This window comes from Sander lucioperca, chromosome 23 (assembly GCF_008315115.2).
Source record: "Sander lucioperca isolate FBNREF2018 chromosome 23, SLUC_FBN_1.2, whole genome shotgun sequence".
NCBI classification, from domain to species: Eukaryota; Metazoa; Chordata; class Actinopteri; order Perciformes; family Percidae; genus Sander; species Sander lucioperca.
Genome location: NC_050195.1, coordinates 17,889,121 through 17,912,078, shown reverse-complemented (window position 1 = coordinate 17,912,078; position 22,958 = coordinate 17,889,121). Strand labels below are relative to the sequence as shown.

Here is a 22,958-nt window from a genome sequence, read left to right as displayed (position 1 = left end):
AGAAACCAGACACATAAGTATGGCGAATCACCTTTGTTGTTGTGATTAAAGTTAGTTAGTCTACATTAGTGGTAAAAAGACCCTCTTTCCCCTACACCTTTTCACCCTACAGCAACATGAATAACCCTCTATTACCCTCCCCTGCCTTCCCCTCCTCTCCCACACACATAGCGTACTGACAAAGACGCCCATTTTATGTGCCATGTTTGATTTGATAAGTGGCAAACTTGAGTGATGGGATGCTTTGTGAAACATAAAGGGAAAAAATCCCCCACATTGTTGGCAGAGGACAATTATGACTAAGGGGCCTCTGTGAAGTTTGCAGTGAGTAGGGAGTGTGTGTATGTGTGTCTGGGGGGGGGGGGAATTGAGATAATAACCCTGCCTATTGTCTCGCATTCAATTATGAGACAAAGGTGTGTCTTTGCCAGGGATGGGGATGAGCTAGATCCTGCCTGAGACTTCTCATGGAGCTAGAAGGCGTGTGATGGACTTAAACTGTTGATGTTTAACCTTTGCTTTTGATATGAGAAGAGTTCAAACAGAAAAGAACAGTGATTACAATAGACCTCAAATCATGTTGTTAGGCCTTTGTTCACAGACAATTGACCGTTCTCTAAACCCCTCCCCCAAATAGTGATTGTCCAATGATAGGTGGATACAGATATAGAGAATTAAGATTCATAATAATTATACCAGTTGGTATGATGAACAGTGGCAATTATAGTAACAACAAAGATAATGGAACTATGACTAGAAATAATAGCTGTAGCAGTTCAGGGCGTAGCAGGGTGTTACATATGGGGGTTCCTATGTACCGTCTTCCCCCGCCACCCTGTCAAGATCTCTCGCTACCCCTTTGCCCACCCCATGTTAAATTGTCTAGATCTGCCACTGGCGTACACATTGCATGTATTTTCAAAGTGTAAACCTGTGTTATTTTTACGCCTTTGGGTGAGACTGTGTTGTGTTTTGAAACAAATAACAAATATCTGTGTTTTTAATTTTCTAATTACAAATGAATTACAGATTATCCAATGATGCACTGACAGATTCCTCTCACCAACAGCTCCGATGCCAATTCCGAAAAAAGGCAGGCGAGGACTTGCTAGTACTCACGGCGCGTGACACACCGCTAAAACTAGGGCGACGGATGTTCACCGTCAGCCCAACTTGGACAGTCAGCTGACGATCTCCTTGGTGTGTCAGGGCCTTTAAAGACTGACCAGTCTTTCTGCCCGTTTGGAACTTTTCTGCCACTATATTTTTCACAGGATCTGTCTCTCTTCTTATTTGTCGTTGTGTTTTTCCACCTATTGATTCTTCTGACTCTTTTTTTTGGTTTCTCTGACCACTCATCCTTTTCCTTGGCTCATCTCTCCTTTTTCTGAGTCTTATATCACACCACCTCTTTGGTTTTTCTACCTCTCCTCTTTATTCCTCTATCCCCATTTTTATGTCTCTTACTTGCTGCTTGACATGGCTCTACTTATATGATTAATACAACATTAAAACCATAAAATAACCCAGAAGTTCAACTATGACTGCATGCCGGCTACATCTTGTTTCATGTTCATGGTTCCATTGTTTATTTGTAAGTAACGCAGACCTAATTTTTATTACTATTTATAACTGTTTTTGTTTGTGATACAATACATTATTTTAGAATTGATTTCGCTATTCAAATATCATCAGTGTCTTATTTCTTACAAAAAATGATTACTATTGCCATGTCTGAACAAAAAGTTATGTTTTACAAGTCGGCTATTACAGTGAATAGTGTTGTGCTACACATAACTAAGTCACACATGGCTAATATTGGCTAAATAATACTATTTTTTCATTGACTTGCATATTGAACCACTGATTTGTAGTGTCCACTAAAGTGCAGAAGTGTAATTTATTTAATATAAACATTTTGCGGAAAAAAAATGATTTGGATGACTTTTACCTGATGAAGGTCTGAGTAAGTTGTAAATAAAGTGAGTGCAAGAGATCAATGTGTGGGATTTGTTTAGATGTTTAAAAAAAAACATGCTTTTTAAAATAATAAATCCATCCCAACACAGCAACCCCAAATGCATAAAAAAAAAATAAAAGAAAATAAAAAAAGAATAAATAAATAAAAAAATAAAATATATATATGCATGTATATACGCACACACACACACACACACACACACACACACACACACACACATATACACATATATAATAAATAAAGGAAGGGGGGGTCCTCAAATTACTTTAAAGAGGGAGGGGTATATTCTTTTCGATTTAAAGTTTTTAATATTAAATAAATAAGACATTATGAAATAACCATATACATAAATTCAGAACACATAAGGGCCTATAACCATGAAATTGTGAAATAATCCAATGAAATGTATTTAAAATATCTAAACATTAAAGTGGACTTTTTTTCTACAATTTCCAGGAAGCTATTATCTACCACGCTCCTCCTCCTAACAGCTGCAGCTCTCTGAAGGAAACGATGCATTGAGGGGAGACTGATGTGAATGGACCTTTTTCACAGCAGACATTTTGACTTGTCATAGTCGGAAAAGCACAGCTGAAATTAATAACCTTAACGATGGCTCAATCCCATCAAGTGTCCCAGTAAGCTATTTCAGTGAGTCAGTATGCACAATACCAGGGCCTCTCCTAATATATATATATATAAGTGGAATGCAGCCATCAGTAATGATTCTGAATACACCTGTGCTTTTCCTACTACGACATGTCAACATGTCACGCATATATGTGTGCGATGGATGATGAATGGGGGCAGAGAGAGAGATATTGCAGAGAGAGGAGGCAGCGCACGCGAGGAGAACAGCGCGTTTTCTGATTGGCTGTGAGGCATTGCTCTATCCGACAAATGACCAGAAGTTAAGTGGAACCTTCAAAATAAAAGCGTATTTTAAGTTGGAATTGCCTAAATCGATCATGAAACCAATTTTCAGATAAAGCTATTTGTAATACGCATATGTTTTACATGCTCTAAATGCAAAAATATTGACCAAAACGCCAAAAAAAAATAATTAATTTTTGGCCGATTCTGGCAGTGGCAGGAAATTAAGATTGTATTTTGGCTAGCTTTACATTGGTCCAGAGAAAGAGGAAAGGATGTGACTACAGCCTCTCTTGCGTGCCTCGTTACGCCGTTTTGTTTGTGTTCCTTCCTCCTGCCTTCTACTGTCAAAATGGAGCTCGGTGGGAATTAGCAGGTGTGTACCTCTTCGAGTTCTCATCCTATACCTTTGGAGCATGATCCACCGGCAGGTTGTTTTATCCCAGGTTGGTCGTTTTCATTCTTGCTGTGTAACGTTAAATGATGCAGCCTATTATATCAGTCTCCATCAGCGGCCCATCGCTCCCGCAAATGCTATATGTCATTTTCTCCCGACGCTGAATTCTGTTCAAAACATCGATGCGGTGGTTCATCGGTAGTGACACACGAACACACACGAAATAACGTGAGAACATATGGTTGTGTGATTTTCTTTTTTCAGCATGGAGCACATATCCGCCGAGCAACGCTAAAGTAGAATTGCGTTTAAGGTGGTTCACATTAACGCCAAACACGGTTCTCTTTAGCTTCGTTCGCTGTCGTTGCTAGCAAGCCACATCATTCTTAAAAGTTAGAAATCTATTAGACTAAATGTGCCTATAATGAGTGGATACAAATCTGAGAAAGCCTTGAGTCATCTCTCATATAGACCATATAGGCTTATTTTCCAGTAGCCTAGGCTAAGAAACGTAACATTAAAGTATTAATAATTAATTGTCTTATGTTGTTTGGCATGATGTAGCCGCTGCCTATCGGCGCTGGGGATGTCAGGGCCGTACAGTTTCGCCCTAGTTTGCTCTTGATTTGGGATGGAGGCTAGGCTACTATACGAGTCCTACTATGAGGGGAGGATTCCCCCTCCCACTTTGTGTGGGAACTCCCATCATCACAATCCTCTTAAATACTGGAGCAACACACGACGGGTGCCTTTTTCCTTTTGTTTTCCTCTGTGTTTTGGTGCCATGCAAATCAGTCGCCTATAATTAACCCTCCTGTTATGTTGCCAAATTGATTGTCAAATTGTAATACTGTCAAATTGACCTTTTTTCAACAATAAACTTCTGCTTGCCTTCATTAGTGTAATCAACATTTCAATGAAAACGGCACATATGTATGTACTAGGGCTGCAACTAATGATTATTTTCATAGTCGATTAATCTGTCGATTATTTTCTCGATTAATCGATTAGTTGTTTGATCTATAAAAATGTAAAAAACATGGTGAAAAATGTGGATCAGTGTTTCCCAAAGCCTAAGATGACGTCCTCAAATGTCTCGTTTTGTCCAAAACTCAAAGATATTCAGTTTACTGTCACAGAGAGAAGAAACTAGAAGATATTCACATTTAACAAGCTGGAATCAGAGAAATCAGATTTTTTTTTTTTTAATAAAAAAATGACTCAAACGATTAATCGATTATCAAAATAGTTGGCGATTAATTTAATAGTTGACAACTAATCGATTCATCGTTGCACCTCTAGTATGCACCCCTGTTACACAATCCCTCCCCCCCCCTTGCATCTGTCGAATAAAAGCCAAAACCTGAGCTTCTTCTCTACACTTTTTTTTCAGCAAAAAGGTACACAGCAAAAGAGTCCCAAAAATGCACCAAAGTCAACCAGAGATCGGTGCTGCTAAGAGTTGTTGTATTCAGTTTATGAAGCTAACAGCACTCAGTTCCACTTCTGTTTGTATATCCTTTGAGTCACCCCCCCTCCTTAGACTGTGCCTGGTTTTCTGTAGTGTGAATATGTCTTCTGATCCACCTTTTTTGACATGATACCATTCTGATCTCCATGCTTATCCTCTGCTGGCCTCATCAGACTCTGGCTGGGACTGCTTTTCACTCACTCTCTCTGCTTTCTTCTGCCCCTAGCATAATATTATTAGAAATCTTGACTGGTTTTCTCTGTGTGTCTAAAAGGCGTATGTATTGCAAACTGGATCAAGATGCTTTTCCTCTCTTCTCTGCTATCTGCCTAATCTGTCCCCTAATCAAGCAGCAAGCCAGAGGGAGGGGGGATTCCCAGAACAGTTGACTCATGCTCTGCATGCATGGTCTCAGCTGTGTATGCTGGTCACCGGCTTTTTCCACATGTCATGCTCTGAGTGAAACACTGGTTACACATGTATACTCCATGTAGTGAGGAATATACTGGTAAATACATAGCATGCACGTGGCCGTGTGTGTGAGCGTGACTGCCGGCCAGCGAGCTTGTTAGAGTGACTATATCGAACTTTTTAATGTTTCTAAAGCTCTGTCATTTTTCATACAATGCTTCTTAAATGACCTGTAACAGCAAACGAGACTAACAGTGAAAAGAACGCTATTTATATATAGTTTGTCTTAATGCCTCTGCCCGGGTCTGATTGTTTTTCCCACAAAGTCACAGAATGATGCAGGTAGACATCGCTACAATAGGCTAACACATTCTGAAGGGTCACAGACTTCGGTGTAACACCTGAAAAGCCTGTTAGTGAGTATCCAGCTAGGTAAAAGGTAGCAGGAGATTTCTTTATAGAGGCCTAATTGTATTTTAATTTGATTTTAGAAACTGCTGTAGTTATGGCTGATACTGAGGCAGGACCATCACAAGAAAGAAGGAACTTAAACGAAGAACAACTAAAAGCTAAAAGAGAAAGGGAAAAACAACGGGCGATAACGTGAGTCACACTCGGTCAGGCTTTTACCAGATTGAGACAATTACGGGATTGTAAATGATTCAAAACCCACCCCGAATTGGCCCTTAAATAGACATTGGCCCTGAAATAGACATATTACAATATGTCTATTTCATTCATAAAATGCAATGTGTGATGTGGTTGTACATAGAGCTGGGCAATATATCAATATTATATCGATATCGTGATATGAGACTAGATATCGTCTTAGATTTTGGATATCATAATATGGTATAAGTGTGGTCTTTTCCTGGTTTTAAAGGCTGCATTACAGTAAAGTGATGTCACTTTCTGAACTTACCAGACTGTTGTAACTGTTCTGTTATTTGCCTTTACCCACTTAGTCATTATATCCACATTACTGATGATTATTTATCAAAAATCTCATTGTGTAAATGTTTTGTGAAAGCACCAATAGTCAACACTACAATATCGTTGCGGTATCGAGGTATTTAGTCAAAAATATTGTGATATTTGATTTTCTCCATATCGCCCAGCCCTAGTTGTACGTCAGTAGCCCATATTAAATTACGTCCCCCTTCCATTTAGCGTGGACGTTTTCCTTTCAGTCCGTGTTTGTGTTGGCCTATGTTCTTTTCCCTTGTCCCCCTGTAGCCTACCTGGGTGAAGCATCCGTGGGTTTCACGAAATGCGATATATGAATCTAAGTCATTATTACATTGGTTGCTTCAACAAACTCTTAATGCTTTGGCTCGTGACACAGTGACGGTGATAATGTTACCCGCATAAGTAGAGCTGGGCAATATATCGATATTATATCGATATCGTGATATGAGACTAGATATCGTCTTAGATTTTGGATATCGTAATATCGTAATATGGCATTAGTGTTGTCTTTTCCTGGTTTTAAAGGCTGCATTACAGTAAAGTGATGTCATTTTCTGAACTTACCAGACTGTTGTAACTGTTTTATTATTTGCCTTTACCCACTTAGTCATTATATCCACATTACTGATGATTACTTATCAAAAATCTCATTGTATGAATATTTTGTGAAAGCACCAATAGTCAACACTACAATATCGTTGCGGTATCGATATCGAGGTATTTGGTCAAAAATATCGTGATATTTGATTTTCTCCATATCGCCCAGCTCTACGGTTAAGCTCACGAGACATCCAAAGTAGGAGAATAGGGGACTTCGAGCCGGGTACGGACACCGGCTACAGAGCTCCATTGTATCAGTGGCAGTTGGTAGTTAAGTTACCCGAGAATATATGTTCCTCCTTTGCAGGCTTGCCTCTCCATTGCAGCAATGCGAACCATGTGACCATTCAGAGATGCACATGAAAACTGAGAAGTGAAAATATTAGATGTTGTTTTTGTTGCTGTTGAATATGTTTTAATTTGAAAATCAGTTTGACACTCTGATAGCTCTGATTGCTGTATATCTCTGTTCTCCATGTTTCTGTGTGGAGGTCACAGTGTCTTTACATCTCTGTTTTCTTTTGTTTGTCCATCTGTGCTTCTGCTCCTTCTCAATTATTCATATTTTTATCTTACAAAGATGAAGTATGAAAGTCTGATGATGATGTGTTTTCCTGCACACAAATGCCACACTTGACTCCAACCTGCTACATTTACAGCCTCTGCTTTTTTTTTTTTTTTTTTTTTTTTTTTAACTTTCTGTGGTTTGTAACACGCCACCCTTCTCCTCCAACTTCCCTCAGGTTTTGGTCTGCTTTGGGTTGACTGGTCATAATGCTGATGCAGCTCTGTAGTATCAAGGTCAGTGCCCCCCCACCCGCCACCACGATCACCCACCACCTTTTTGCCTGCTTACCCAGTCAATGTGTAGCACTATGGGATTTAAGGCTGGTGCCAATACCAATATTTATTTGTGTACAGTGTACTAGAATACATTTTGTTCTGACATTCCGTATCATTAAATGTCATCTTGTTCATGATAAAATATAAACTTACTACATTGTCATCATATTAGCAATAGTTGCCAAATCTATGAAAAAAAACAATATATTGGTACAACCAGCGGTTAAATCAATAATGATGGTGGCTTTTTTTTTTTTTTTTCAGCAATATTTTTATTGAGTTTTAACATAATCAATGTACATACATATAAAACATGTTTGACACTTAAGGAAAGCATGAATGTAAAGGACAGAGACATTAAGAATAATACATAAATAAAAAAAAAATGAATAAAAGTAACAATAACTAAAAGCTTCTCATCCCATCCTATTAGATTTGACACAGCTTCTCAATCAGCCACTGGTACGTCATTTCAACCATGTTCAAGAAAGAATAAGAAAGGATTCCAGATTTCCTCAAAGTTACCTTTTCCATAGACATATTTATTGCCATTTCTTTCAACCAGTTACCTATACTTGGTGCCTTTATGTTCTTCCATTGCAAAGCAATAAAACGCTTTGCTTGTAATAGACACATGTCTATGAATGCATATTCCTTCCTCTTCAGTGGCATGTTTAGAGGATATTAATGTAATATAAATAACGTTGCAGAAATTTGTATATTGATATTCAGGATTTTATCTATCATGCATTTCACATCCTTCCAAAATTTCATTATATGTTCACATTCCCAAATGCAATGGTATGATGGTGGCTTTTCACTAATGTTCATATCAAATTATGTCACAAGCAGGCACATGAAAATTGTACTGTGCATGCAGATAACCTTTCTTCATCACCAACTGCACGCGCAAAGTGCCTCAGTATTTAGAACTATCCGTCAGAGCTGGATGGGTCGTGCCCTGAAGCTCCGTTTCAACTGGAGCATTCTCTGATCTGATGGAAAACTCCTTCACATTTGGACCTGCTGGTGATGATGCTGTATCTTGCAGTGATCACAGCATCCACGCTGAACAGACACTGAACTCTTAGTGTGTCATGCCACACCTTTAAACATGTTTTACAGGTAGGGCTGCACGATATTGGAAAAAACATTGCAATATTTTTTTTCCTGCGATATATATTGCGATATTAGAATAACATAAAAAGTAGCAGTTGACTTGAATGGCTCTGTTTGGAAATAATTAGTCATTCTAGCAGCACAGTGCAGCTGAGAAGAGCAGAGCAACAACTCGGCAGTCCGCCAACTTGTTGCTCTCTCTGCCAATATAAGCTGCTCTGTTTTAGGCTACAAAAACTTGCAACCCAGGCTAAAATTCAACCGTGTTGTTTTGTCGGGATGAAGCTTTAAGAAGAAGGAAACTCTGATAGCTGCTAGGCTAATGTATGCAGTGTAAAGTGCAATAGTAAACACTGCAGCGGTAATGTGTCCACCTCAGCTGAGAATGGAGAAATGTCATTTCCTTTCCTACCGTGTCTTATATTAAACGTTATCTGTTGATATCACAAGTACTTAAGCCTACAAATAATTCATAATAATGGGACACACAAAGGAAATCCCCCATGTATTTAATAGACTGTCAAAGCTTGTGCAAAGCTGAATTGACGAGCAACTTACATTTTTTTTCTCCATAATCTCTATAGGATATAAGACAATTCTGATAACTAACCTATGATTATTGTGTTCAGTATATTTCGTGTCACAAGACATATGCACTCCTATAACTTTCTCTAGCGTTTAGCTTAGTACACGTCATTGAAACCATAGATGACACTGGCTTAGCCGCGTTATCCTCCACAGCTCCGCCCTCTTTTTAATGATTAACAACATTTATTTTTAAATAAACACACAAAACATACAATTTGCAACATGAACATATGCCACCCTAGCCATCTCACAAGCCCACTCTTGAATTAACGGCACCCCTTCATTCCTCCATCCTCTTAAAAGAATGTCTGGCTATCATTAAACTACTTTGGACCCAACTTCTTATGTGCTTATCTATACCCATCTCCTAGAACAAATAATATTGGGCTGAATGGAACCTGTTCCCTGCAATCCAACAGACATAGGTTGTCATTTATCCCAGTTAAACAATTCTGGACCTTATCACAAGACCATAGGACATGAATTAATTGGCATCCTCTGTCTTATATTTTCACCAATTTGAGGTGACTTTCAACCCAAGTCTAAACAATCTGGAAGGAGTCCAGTAGAAGCGATGCATAATTCTGGTGCCGTCGGTGCTAACAGATGGCGAAGTTGCAAGCATTTTAAAAATCGAGACCTAGGGATTCCAAATTGCTGTACCACATCCTCAAAGAATTTCAATATGCCACCGAGATACAGATCGCCCAGTGTGACAGTTCCCTTTTCCAACCAATCCCTCTAAAAAGGGGAGATCTACCAATACATACATTTGGATTTTGCAATACTTAATGAAGTTTTTAGATATGCGGCCCTTTGCTGCATGTCATTCCCCCTCTCTCTCCCCTTTCATGTCTTCAGCTGTCCTGTAAAAATAAAGGATGAAAATGCCCCAAAAAATAATCTTAAAAAAAGAAAAGAAAAAAAAAATTAATAATAATTAATTCATAAAAGTTAAAAAAAAAAATTGTTTTCTACTTGGGCATAATTGTGTGGATGTTTGCAATTATACCTACAAATATAATACCAATACTGAGCTTATTTGCTATTTTACACAATAAATACTTTTGTCCAAACTTTTGGATTTCCCCAATGTCCCTCCTGGGTAACAGAGATTCAAATGCATCCATTACCCACAATGCATTTTCCTAGTCATGTAACAGGATATTACATCATAAAGAAGATTTTGGAGGACCCCAAAACATCTGGAGAGTTTAGTAATTCTCTCTTAAAAAAGTTGATATTGTGCTTTTTCGGTCACTGGTGCACTATGTCCAAAAATCATGTGTCTTTCTGGATAACGCTAATAAAACATATTTGATGTTTTGATATTTTAAAAAATGCCTATTTCATTTGAAATATGGCATTAATGTTTTAAAGGCTAAGATATATTTTAGCTTAGTATGCTATAGTTTGACAGAGTTTTGGTGGGAAAATCATGTTTTTGTCCTTCCTGGATAACGAAGATCTTCTGTTATCCAGGACATGTCCTCTGTTATCCAGTTAGGACATGTTAATGAAAATAGTTTTTTTTATTATTTGTCACTTTTCAAGCAATGTGTTGATATTGTTAGATTATGTTAATTACATAATATGTATGTCTTTAATCTTTTATGGAATTTTTGTTCTTTATTTTCATTATAGCAACACAGGTCATGATCATTGTCCAGATAATGAATAAGCTAATATTATAGATATACTCTAATATTTAATTGTTAATTGATCATATAATAATAATGTGTGTGTGTGTGTGTGTGTGTGTGTGTGCGCGTGTGTGCATGAGTGTCTGCCTGCTTTTTGAGTTTTCATGGTCACATCTGTCCTTCCAGATGACGCTGTCTTATAAAGAGAGGCACAACAAAGAATTGACAAAGTGGTTTTCACTGACAAATTTTATTTTGTTGGCCTTTTTGAGATGTTTTCGTAGTTTCTTGGAGTTCTTATGTGACCCTGCAAGTGTTGCTTGCTTTTTATTGTATGTATGACTGTTGAAAAAAGAGAGCCTTTAGCGAAATACTTGCAGTATGTCATTCCTGGCTAACAGGATGTCATCCCGAGTAACAATGACACAGTCAAGTAATTTAACTCAGATTTTCATGGCATATTACACAATCATGTTTTCCTGAGTTGAGTATACAATAAAAACCTGATAACCTTTACTTTAAAGCATTTTAAGACATCTTTCATCGTTTTTCTGTTTTTGGCATGGAATATTGTGTGACCAAAATCAAACAATGAGCCCATTTAATTATAAATTCCCAAATATATCATATTGTGTTAAAACTTTAGTTTTTTTGAGCAGTGCGTGTTTGGTTAGCTGTAACTATGGATATGCATAAACATTTATATGCTAAAAAGGTAGACATTGAAAATCATTTTTAAATCCATTCCCGTTACCCAGGAACATACCTGCCAACATTTTTTTTTTTTTTTTTTTTGGGGGGGGTGTACTGTTATAGTGTACTATACTAAGACCCGCTGTGATGTGATGGGTAATGTCATTTTTCCCGCCGTGTGCTACATTAAAATCAATGCGACACACCTTACAAAAAGCATGGAGGTTGTTGATATGACTAGGTAAGATGCATGTAAATTGTTGCGCCCAACACTGTTGAAATTTACAGCTATATTTCGATTTCTTTGCGGGAACACCGCCTTCACCTGCCATTTTTATCGGCTCGCTTTCGGGTCTGAACTTTCCGCGAAGCTTGCGCAGAGATCAACTGCGCAACTGGGTTATAGGTTGCCACGTTGAGGTTTCATTCAAGATCTGGCAACTGGTCAACATTAGACAAACATATTGGTCCGATTATTTATAAAGGAGTTTGGGCCATGCAAATGACGGGAGTTTCCCGGGAGAAATAACAAACCGGGAGGGGTCCGGGAGATAGGGCTAAAAAACGGGAGAAACCCGGGGGAAAACGGGAGTGATGGCAGGTATGCCTAGGAAGGATATTTTTCATGGAATAAATCACGAGTCATCAAAGTTTTTTTTATTGCATTTCTAAATTAAATTCCTGTTGTTGAGATGTATATAGAACACTCTAATAAAAATAGAAAGTGCTTGAATTTGCATTTTTTGACACTTTCAATTATTTTCAAATTTGAAATCCTTTGACCCAGTAGCATGCTCTCAATCTTCCATATTAAATACTGTCCACACTGCTGACAGTTGACTGCTGTATTTATATGTTGGGGGGTTGGGGTATGTGTAGTGGCGGCGATGTGGGTGACCATGACAGTGTTAGGTGAAGTGAGGAATAGTGGACCCAAATGCAGGGAGAGGCAGACAGGCAGGAGATGGCTTGAGTTCAGGAATTTAATGGATAACAAAAACCGGCAGCTCTGAGGCTGGAAAAACCACACGAGAAACTCAGAGAAAAATACAAAAGCAACAGGAAAAACACAGGCTGACGGCGACACGGACAGGAAACAACAGGAGCCGACTTACAGGGACAGGACACAACGGAATACAAAACGATCTGACACCAGACAAAGGAAACACACGGGCTAAATAAACTAGGTAACGAGAAGACGCAAGACAGGTGACACCAGGGCTGGGGAACAGGTGGAGCACATCGGACAATCACACAGGCGGGAAAACACAAAGTAAAGCTAGACAAGACAAGACAGAAAACAGACTATCAAAATAAAACAGGAAACAACAGACAGGAAACATGAAATAAACTAAACACAGAGACTTGACACAACAAGATACAACGACACAACAGGGAACAGAAATATACAGAATAATACGAAAAAACAGAAAATGTACAAAACCATAACAGACAGGGCCTGAAAATTCAGGGGTAGAAGGTCCCAGGGTACATAATTCATATTTCACAGATTTTTTGGGTGTCAAAAACAGAATGACTGACTGAGTTTTATCTGAAAAAAGGAAAATCACTGTTGCAAAGAACCCTGTAAAATGGGACGAGGATCAATAGATAGTATGGTAAGAAATTCAACAGAAACACCAATAAGGGGTTTTCTCCTTTGATTTTCTTTGTAATCTGAACAAAGTATTTTTCCTTGTTAGTTGGCTAAAAGCTTCTTGCTGGGTATTTTCTTTTAGAACTTGTACCAGAACCGGTTCCTGGGCCTGGCTGCAATGGCTTCCCCGACCTGCAGCACCCAGACCCGACAGCGCTGCAAGAATGCGGTTCGTCAAAGCTGCGGCCCAGAGACCTTTGCTGTCAATGGTCTGAACCAGGAGGACTTCATGCTGGGGCTGTCGCGTTCCACCAGTGACACTGACCTGGTCTCCCCAGACGCACGCTCCACTCTGACCATCAGCTCCTCCCACTACACCATAGGCGAGTCTGATAACCTGGTGATCACATGGGACATCAAGGAGGAAGTGGATGCTAGGGACTGGATAGGCATGTATCTTGTTGGTAAGTGAGTTATGACATGATGTCATTAAATGTTATAGTTTCATTGATACAAGATGAATACTAATTAAGTACAATCTACATTAAAACAAGTGTAGTGCATATGGGTGGTTTAATTAATTGACATTAATTAATATTTAATTTATCGTAGAGTGCTTGGCTATCAGCAATTGTTTCATATTTTGAGCAACTAAATACATTTGGGGCACCACTCTATAAAGAGAATGCTTATAACCTTTGCCTTAGTTCAGTTTCAAAACACACAAAATTCACATACCCAGGTTTCTTTATAAATTAAGAAATTATTCATCTATTGAATACATACTACTAAAATCAACATGAGACTAATTTTGAGGAAGATGTAACACTTTTAAAACCCTAATTCACCCTAACCCTTCCTAAACAACCCAGTGAGCATCGCCCTTTTAAGAGTAAAACAGCGTTTGCCTAACTAGGAAGCAGGGATTGATGGAGGGATGAAAAGACGGCCCGGACTGGATGATCGAGGGTGGCAGCAGTTTTTTTGCCGCGGTGATGGAGCTTGTCCTCCGGCTACCACCTCGTGGCGACTCCACGTGGTCGTTTCGTTCTCTCTCTGCAGCCACAGATGAAGAGTTGGATCACCGCCAGATGGTGATTGCCGTGTTGGTGCTTGTTCCTTGGGTTCCGACTTCCGAACACAGAGATGAAGGGGAGGATTTTCATTGAGCTGGGAGTTTGTCCCGCAAGCTTCTTCAGCGCGTTATTTAAAAACGTAGATGATCAGTCCGAGTTTTGCAGCTTGAGTGGACAGAGAGGAAATGTCCGATAGAAGAGAGCGTGTGGTAAACTGGCGGTGTGCAGGTCACTTAGCACCGTGGCACACGCAGAAAGGACGTCAGGGGTGAAGGAGAACAAAAGAAAAAACAAAGTACGAAGAAGGGCAGAAGAACAGAAGAGAAGAGAGACCGATAAGCTTGGGCGTTCAGCTTTTAAAGGTCATCTTCCATTCAAAGGAGGGATGTGTTTAGGGGGGCATTCTCCTCCCAATACCATTTTCTGACGCTTAAACTTTAAACTAACTTTCTCTTCTTACCGTTAAGCATTCTTAATTCAATTCGATTCAATTTTATTTATAATATCAAATCATAACAAAAGTTATCTGGAGACACTTTACAGATAGAGGAGGTCTAGACCACACTATAATTTACAAAGACCCAACAATTTTAGTAATTCCCACAAGAGCAAGAATTTAGTGTGACAGTGGCGAGGAAAAACTCCTTTTAGGCAGAAACGTAGTAAGTCTTACTAAGTCTTAGACTTACTAAGCTAAATCTCCTATTATTGGAAATATAAAGACTTTTAGCTGCACATAGAATACAAACATTACTAACATGATTATTCATTATAACCTCATGATAAAAGATACGGTAACCTCAAATCCTTAAGCAAAGCAAGTCACATGGTCAAGGAGGAAGTTTCATAATAATCATCACGGCATTCTCATGTCTATATGGATAGATATTTGATTAAACATATGGATTAGTATCTGTGAAATTACAGATTGGAGCAGGGGTCTGGTCTCTACCCCTCCCTCCTTTGTAGGATCTTTTGTAGAATTTGCATTTGGCCAATGTCGATGTCGATACCGATGCCGATGTTTTTTCTTTTGTGCCAGGTAAACAAATAAATCTCATTATAAAAAACTATTGAACCATCTTCATCACACTAACTGTGAATGAGCAGAAATTCCCCACAATTAGCGAGCGTACCTGAAGGTTCCACGAAATCCTGTCAGAGCCCACATGCTTAACCTTCGTTGTTTCTTTACATACTCACTCATGGGATAGGCAAAATGTTGCCACACCGGTGACTTCAAGAAAGCAGGAGGATTTTCTGTTTTTGTCTCAGTCATCTCAGACTCCGGCAGTGGCCATGGTGTCTGGAATAGTCAAGCTACAGGTTAACCGGTAAGCTAACGTTACCCTGTGTCTTAAGCTGCATGCTACCAGCTGGAAAGCTACGCTGTCTGCAGGGGTTTTACCCTCTCTTTTTTGCAATCAGATACATTTTTTTTCAAATACAAATAAACAGGCAAAAGTGCTAAATATTTGTTTAGATGACAATATACAGAAAAGTACACTATACATACTTGGGGAAGCAAAGTGTCACAAATACAAACATTACCAAAAAAAAGGACAAGAAATGAAAAATTAGAGTGAGGACAACTAGGTAGATTGGTATCAAGCCCTCAGCCAATACAAACAACAAAAAATATGCATCTCTAGCATGTATATGGGACCTATGTGAGATGTCTTATGTATTACTCGGGGCTGGTCAGGTTGGTAATGGAAATCCTCCGTTGCTGTGAGGAATTTCCCACCTCTACAACCTAATTTTCTCTGTGCAATGCTGTGACACTTAGCGAAACAATCTACATGAATAATAAATGTAATTGAAATAAATAAACAAAATTGAAGCTGTTCTCTTGCAAACTAACAAAGAGTCACTATAAACAAAAAATATAATATGGCCTCTTCATACTGGACTGTTACTTTTTATCCTTTTCAATATTTTAACAATAATTATGTACTTGACTTTTCCCACGGTACAAAATATCAAGGTAGATCACAAATAAATATCTCAACATACACTTACAACATACAGTTAATTTTTATTATAAATATATATGTGTATGTGTATGTGTATACGGTCCTCCACCCATAGACTGTAAAAATAATGGACGAAGCTTCCGGGTGCGAAAAGTAAAGCCAATGCGGAAGTGCCTTAAACCTGCATTCTATCTCATTTCCAGCAGGGAGATACTTCATTGGCTGCAAAAAGAAGTCTCTATAGAAGTCTATGGGAAAATAACCTCTCACTTGATTTACATATTACCCCAAATATTTTCATAATAAGTCACTGGTCTCAATCGTTAGCTTTAAGTCTTCTTCAATACAGCATCATGTTCATTATGTAAATTATGGTCACATTTATGTTAAATTGATAATGAAGCAGGGGATGCTTTAGGGTGTGGCTACATCCCAACCTGTCTGTCATGGTAGAGTCTTCTGATGTGCATCTCCGATCTGAGGATACGATACGCATCTCGATCCATTGCCAACGATTCGATATATTAAAGCTATAGTGTGCAAATATTTTATATTATTGAACGTCGATTGCATTCAAGCTACTGCCAAATGCGTTGATACAAAGCTAATTAAGCCGATCAGCTCCACAAAACTCTCTCTATACAGTATTTTTCAATATGGCTGTTTACAAAATGGTGTGGTCCGGCGACTTTGCCGCGCAACAGCTCAAGTGATGCGTTTTATGTCACCACTGAGAAAGGACAACAGCAGCCTTCAGCTTTGGAGACAAAGAGGACGCTGCAACAGGTGAAGGTATTGCTGACGACCCGAAGAAGTGCCCACAATACTTGTACTGCTGAGAAAAGACCTACACGTTCAGCAGAAGGACTAAAATCCAAAAAAGAAAGCGACCAACGGCGAAAACAAACGCAGATTAGAGCTGAAGATCTTTGCCTTAATTTCTATCATTTTACATGGTTTCGGGCCGGGCTCGGGCTTGTGCTCCGAGTTGCGCGGTAAATGAGCGGTCAGGTGATGCGTTTCAGTTAACGCGAAAATAGATTTTGAGGAGGTGAAACGGAGGCTGGCCTCTGGAGGACTTATTTTATTTCTTTGTTCAAACTTCCAAGTGGCCTGTAGCCTATGTTAGTTATGAATAAATTAAGTTAAAAAATGTATAAATGACTCACTCTTGACAAAAGGCAAAAGAGCTGTGTGCGTGCGCAAATTTGAATAATTTCGAAGGCTGGAGGAGTCACATGACACACACACACACACACACACACACACACACACACACACACACACATATATATATATATATATGAAATGTCCCTTGAGCATGTACATGTATAGTTCAATATTGTGTTTCTAAATGTTGTGGTGTTATTGTTTTATTAGTTTATCTTTTCATAGTTTTTTATCTTTCAAAGATGGCGCATTATTCACTTTAGTAGTAGCATACAGAGTTGCGGCATAATAATAATAATAATAATAATAATAATAATAATACATTTTATTTATATAGCGCTTTTCATGGTACTCAAAGACACTTTACAGTAAAAACCAGCACATACATCACATTAAAAACAGATAAGCAATAAAACCAACACATAAAACAAGCATATTGAAAGCAATTAAAAACAATAAAACCAGTAACTATCAGGTGAGTAATGTAAGACTATTGTGTGTGGAAAGCTAATCTGAAGAGGTGTGTTTTGAATGTGTCCAGGCCAGTACATTCACGGATGTGTATGGGTAGGGAGTTCCAGAGGGAGGGGGCTGCAATGGCGAAAGCTATGTCACCCCAGGTACGATGCGTGGTCCTGAGTGGTGGGGAGAGGGCTTTGTGGGTGAGGAGGAGGACTTTAAACTGGATGCGTTGGGAAACAGGGAGCCAGTGGAGGTTCTGAAGGACAGGATCGATACACTTCCAAGAACTGTACACTATCTTACAAAAAACCAAAGCATACAAAGATCATCGACCTGGGGCCGAGGTGTGGCTGATGCTGCCTCTGGACCACCAGAGAAGCACAAAAGCTGACCAAGTAGAAGACTGCGGTCAAGCTCGCTGTCTCTTGCATCTCCATGCAACCAGCTGCTGCTAAAGTTGGAGTGCACCTGTATTTTGACCTTTATGGTAAATGCATTGAAACAGCCCAGGATATACATGTGACAACATCCACTTCTCAAAATAAGGGGTTAACACAGAGTATCTACAAAAGACGTAAATGGTAGTAAGATTAATTTGATTATATTCACAGAAAGAATAAAACATTTTACATGTGTCCCTCATGAATTAAAAAAAATCCCACTAAATTTAGCAGGAAATTACTTTATTTATTGATTTTGGATTCCATGAAAAAAAACCTGACCGGAACTGATAAAATAAAACTCCTCCACAGAGGAGTCAGCCATTGTATTTCTGCTGTACGTAGTCATAATGTAAATACCTCAACATGTCCCAATACTGTAAATATTGTGATATGACACATTATCACCAGTATTATGCTATCCTATGGCACATTCATAATTGGTTGGGAATCAAGGACATCTCCACATGGAGAATTAATTGCATTTTATGTTACTGTAAAGTGTAATGGGAAATGGAATATAAAAAAATGACTTCTTCAAAAATATTTGAGGGTCGGAGTAGCAGGTCTCAACAAGATGATCTCTTTCCAGATGAGGCTTTGTCTGAGAACTTTCTGGACTACAAGAACCGAGGCATCAACGGGTCTCACAAGGGACAGATTGTTTGGAAAATTGACTCTAGCTCCAACTTCAGTGACAGTAAGTAACAAAAACTCTTACTTGTTTTTTGAGCAAGGAAATTAGTTTCTCATTAAAAACAGCTTAATAAATACCCTGTACTAAATACCACTTCATCCAAGTTGTAGTTTTGTTTTTGTTTTTTATTATTTCTGTTTGGAATTCAGTTTTTTACAGTTTTTCAGCCAGGTTCTAACAGTCAACATGCAGCCTGTAACACCAGTGTATGCTATTCATATTATTTGTTTTGCAATATCAATTTTAAAAGGTAATAAACTGTTTTTTAAGAGACCAAAAAACTAAATTATTGCTGGTTTAATTTGAATTCAAACACAAATGTCACAAAGCTACTATCACATATCCTGGGGTTGGTCCCCTTTGTATTTGCACCACAATTTACACAAAGTGGTCTTGATCCGGACAGCTCTCTCAGCAGCCTAAAGAAACTGAACCTAAGGGCAAACTCACTAGCCTTTGTTTGGACATCACCGAACAGGTTAGGTGTGAAAGTTGTCGACAGAATGTGGTCAAATATAAGTGGTCATTACTAGGGATGTACCGAATCCAGATTTTTGGGGTTCGGCCTAATACCGAATCCACTGGTTAAGATTCTGCCAAATCCGAAACCGAATACCGAATCCTACTGCCATCCTCAGTCCATTAACACAGTAAACACATTAATGAAGTAAACAACGTCCACAGCAGTGTATTTTTCATTCGGTGTAGGGCTAGCAAAGCTGGTAATGGTCCTTCCTTTGCCATAACTGAAGTTGTTGCATTTTGGCTGCTTCCTTCATGCACAATTTGTATTCTTTCGGATGTTTCATAGACAAATATTTTAACAGCGGCGATGTTGTGTATTGTTTAGAGTCCTTGCCACCACGAGACAAATCAGCATTGCAAATTGAACATGTAGCTGGACTTGAATGGCCTTCTTTTGACGGAAAGTACTGCCAAACTACACTTTTTCTGCTCACGAGTTCCATTTTCACTTTCTCACAGCCTACTGCATTGAGCGCTCCACCTACGTAAACACCTTCCCGTAATCAACGGCGGCGTCATTACGTCGACCAGCGTAGCGCGCGTAGTGCAAGCGTAGGGTTCGGTTCGGTGGAAAACAATTCTAAGGTTCAGCAGAAACCAAAGCCCGTCAAAAAGCCCAATATTCGGCCGATTCCGAAGCCGAATCCTGGATTCGGTGCATCCCTAGTTCTCATACACTCTTTCTATTTCAATATTATCTAACATAATTTGTACTTGATTATTGAATTTCCGAATATTATATATTTAGTTTTATTTACATTCAGTGACAACTTGTTAATATTAAACTGTTTTAAACTGAATAAAACAAGTTGGTGTCATCAGCAAACAAAACAAAATGTAACATCTTGGACACATTACAAATGCCATTTATGTACAGTAGAAACAATTTTGGACCCAACACTTACACTTGTGGGACACCACATATAACCCTCAACAAATCTGTGTTATTGTTGTTTATTTGCACATATTGATATCTATTTTCCAGGTAACTACTGAGCCATTGGTGTGCTACTTCTGTAATCCCATATTTTTACAGTTTGGTCATTAATAGCTTATGGTCAATTGTGTCAAATGCTTTTTTAGGTCTATGAAAACTCCTTCCATATATTCGTTATTATCAATAGCTGTAGATATTTATTATATTAGCTCTGCCATTGCTGTGGACCGGTTTGATCTGAAGCCATATTGATGTTCATTGAGTAAATTGTGTTTTTCTATGAAGTGTGGATAAAAGGTTTTTCGAATATTTTTGAGAACTGTGGAAGGAGAGAAATTGGTCTGGTTTAAGAAAAAGTGCTTATCTCCATTTGTGTAGATGGGAATGACCTTTGCTATTTTCATTTGATTTGGAAATATGTTTGTAATAATTGATTAAAGATATGGGTCAGGGGTTTCACTATACTATCTTTATTATTTTGAACTAAAGTCATGTCAATATAATTACAGTCAGTGGATTTCTTATTCTCGAACTTGTTTACCACATCAATAACTAATCACTACAATAACAGTAATAATATACTACAATAACTCCATCCAATACTCTTAAAAAAAGGTATTTTAATTTATTTTAATAATATTTTCATTTACATTCTCTGTTATTATTGGGTCAACAATTTCCTTTGCTAAATTATAGCCAACATTCCTAAAGTAATCATTGAATTTGTTAGCAGTCTCCTTTGTTTCTGTTATTATTGATTGGACATTTTTATTAAAGTGGTCTGCATAGTTGGATTTCCCAGTACCTTTTTTGATTATGTTGTTAATCACCTTCCATGTACCCCGCATATCATTTCTGTGCTGTTCTAATTGTTCATTGAAATAATATTTTTTATTCATTCTCATTATGCTGGTCAATTTATTTTTATATTTCTTATATTTATTTTCCACTTCCTTTGTTCTAAATTGTAGAAACTTGCGTACAATACATTTATCTTTTTACAAGCATTTTCTAGTCCCCTAGTAATCCAGGGTTTGTCTTCATATTTATTTATCATTAGTGTGCGTATAAGACAATGTTTGTCATATAGGGTAGTAAATGTAGACATTAATTCATCATAGGCTTTGTTTGAATCATTATTTAGAGAAACCTCTGTCTATCTGTTCTGCCTTAAAGAGCCTATATGGTGTCAGGTGTTTTATTTTGAATCAACTTAACAGTTTTAGAGTTTCTTTGTGTATTTTTCTTTGAAAAAATGTTCAAAGTTGCAAACATGATAAGATGGTCACTTGATGTCATTGATAAGCACTCCACTTAGTATTTGATTTCCAATTTCATTAGTAAAGATGTTATCTATTAAAGTTGCACTATCAGTTGTTATTCTAGTTGGCTTTAAGATTACAACATTTTGTCGATAAAATCTCTACTGGGTTTCAGCTCCTTTAAATTTAACAAATCTACGTTGAAGTCTTCACATACGAAGATCATCTTTTTGTCATGTCTCTTACCATACACATCAACGATCTTTTCATTAAGGGTATCATGACAAGATCCTTGTGTTCTATAGATGAAGATTATTAATATATTCTTTGTTTTCTACATTTATACATGTAAATGGGTGAATTAAGGGTTTATTTTAACCAAACCAGAGTAGAGCAAGGGTATGGTTAAGAAACACCTTTATTTATGCAAATAAGCACATATTTAATAACATAATGTCTCATTTGCATAATAAACATGAAAGTTCAGAAAACCTGTAATACAAAAAAATCTCTTAATGTAAATAATCAACTGGGAAGTTTCATGGTGATATCTGTTAGTGAAAATATTTTCCCTATTCACCTGTAGTGTCTCCCTTTAACATGCAACTCTACAATAGAGTTCCTTAGACTTGACAGCAATCACGTGGAGGATCTATGCAGGCCAATAACAGCAAATGAAATAGAAGGGGCAATTAAAACCTTGCAAAATCACCCAGTGCGGATGGATTTACCGTAGAATTTTATAAGAAGATTGCATCACTCCTTTCTCCAGCTCTGAAGGATATGTACAATGAAGCCCTGTTGAATGGCCCCTCCCTCCAACGCTGACAAATGCCACAATCATTCTCCTATTTAAAAAGGATAAGGATCCTTTATCATGCGGGAGCTATAGGCCCATTTCATTACTTAATGTAGACTACAAAAGTCTGTCAAAAATTCTGGCCATCCACCACCAACATGTGCTACCGTATATCATCTCGTTGGACCAGACTGATTTCATACTGGGGAGGCAGTCCTTCCACAACACCAGGAGGCTTTCAAATATACTGAAAATGCCCTGCTCCAACAATCCAAAAGTGGTGGTGGTGTTGGATGCAGAGAAGGCCTTTGACAGGGTCTGGGTCCCGATTTTATCTCTTGGGTTAAGTTATTGTACTCGTCCCCCGTAGCATTAGTTTTAACAAACAACACTACCTTGCCCTCTTTTCATCTTCACTGCGGCATAAGA

At 38.2% G+C, this 22,958-nt stretch overlaps 1 protein-coding gene and 1 long non-coding RNA gene across 5 annotated transcripts in view; one reads left to right on the top strand and one right to left on the bottom strand.

Moving 5' to 3' along the window:
- Window positions 1-3,052: 3,052 nt before the first annotated feature.
- LOC116064974 (E3 ubiquitin-protein ligase HECW1) overlaps window positions 3,053-22,958 on the top strand; it is a 90,267-nt gene continuing 70,361 nt past the window's right edge. For 2 of the 4 annotated variants that reach the window (XM_035998111.1, XM_035998109.1), the window contains exons 1-4: window positions 3,112-3,300; window positions 7,446-7,503; window positions 13,328-13,649; window positions 18,902-19,009. In XM_035998111.1, coding sequence (XP_035854004.1) covers window positions 7,477-7,503; window positions 13,328-13,649; window positions 18,902-19,009 — 457 coding nt within the window. In that variant the 5' untranslated portion in view covers window positions 3,112-3,300; window positions 7,446-7,476. Of the gene's footprint in view, window positions 3,301-7,445; window positions 7,504-13,327; window positions 13,650-18,901; window positions 19,010-22,958 lie in introns of all 4 variants that reach the window. The other 2 variants (XM_031320404.2, XM_035998110.1) reach the window with 2 other exon arrangements.
- Window positions 3,642-22,271, bottom strand: LOC116064981. The gene is made up of 3 exons (XR_004108643.1): window positions 22,147-22,271; window positions 10,448-10,457; window positions 3,642-3,652 (listed from the first exon to the last, which is right to left on the bottom strand). It is a non-coding gene; the product is annotated as an uncharacterized LOC116064981 (long non-coding RNA).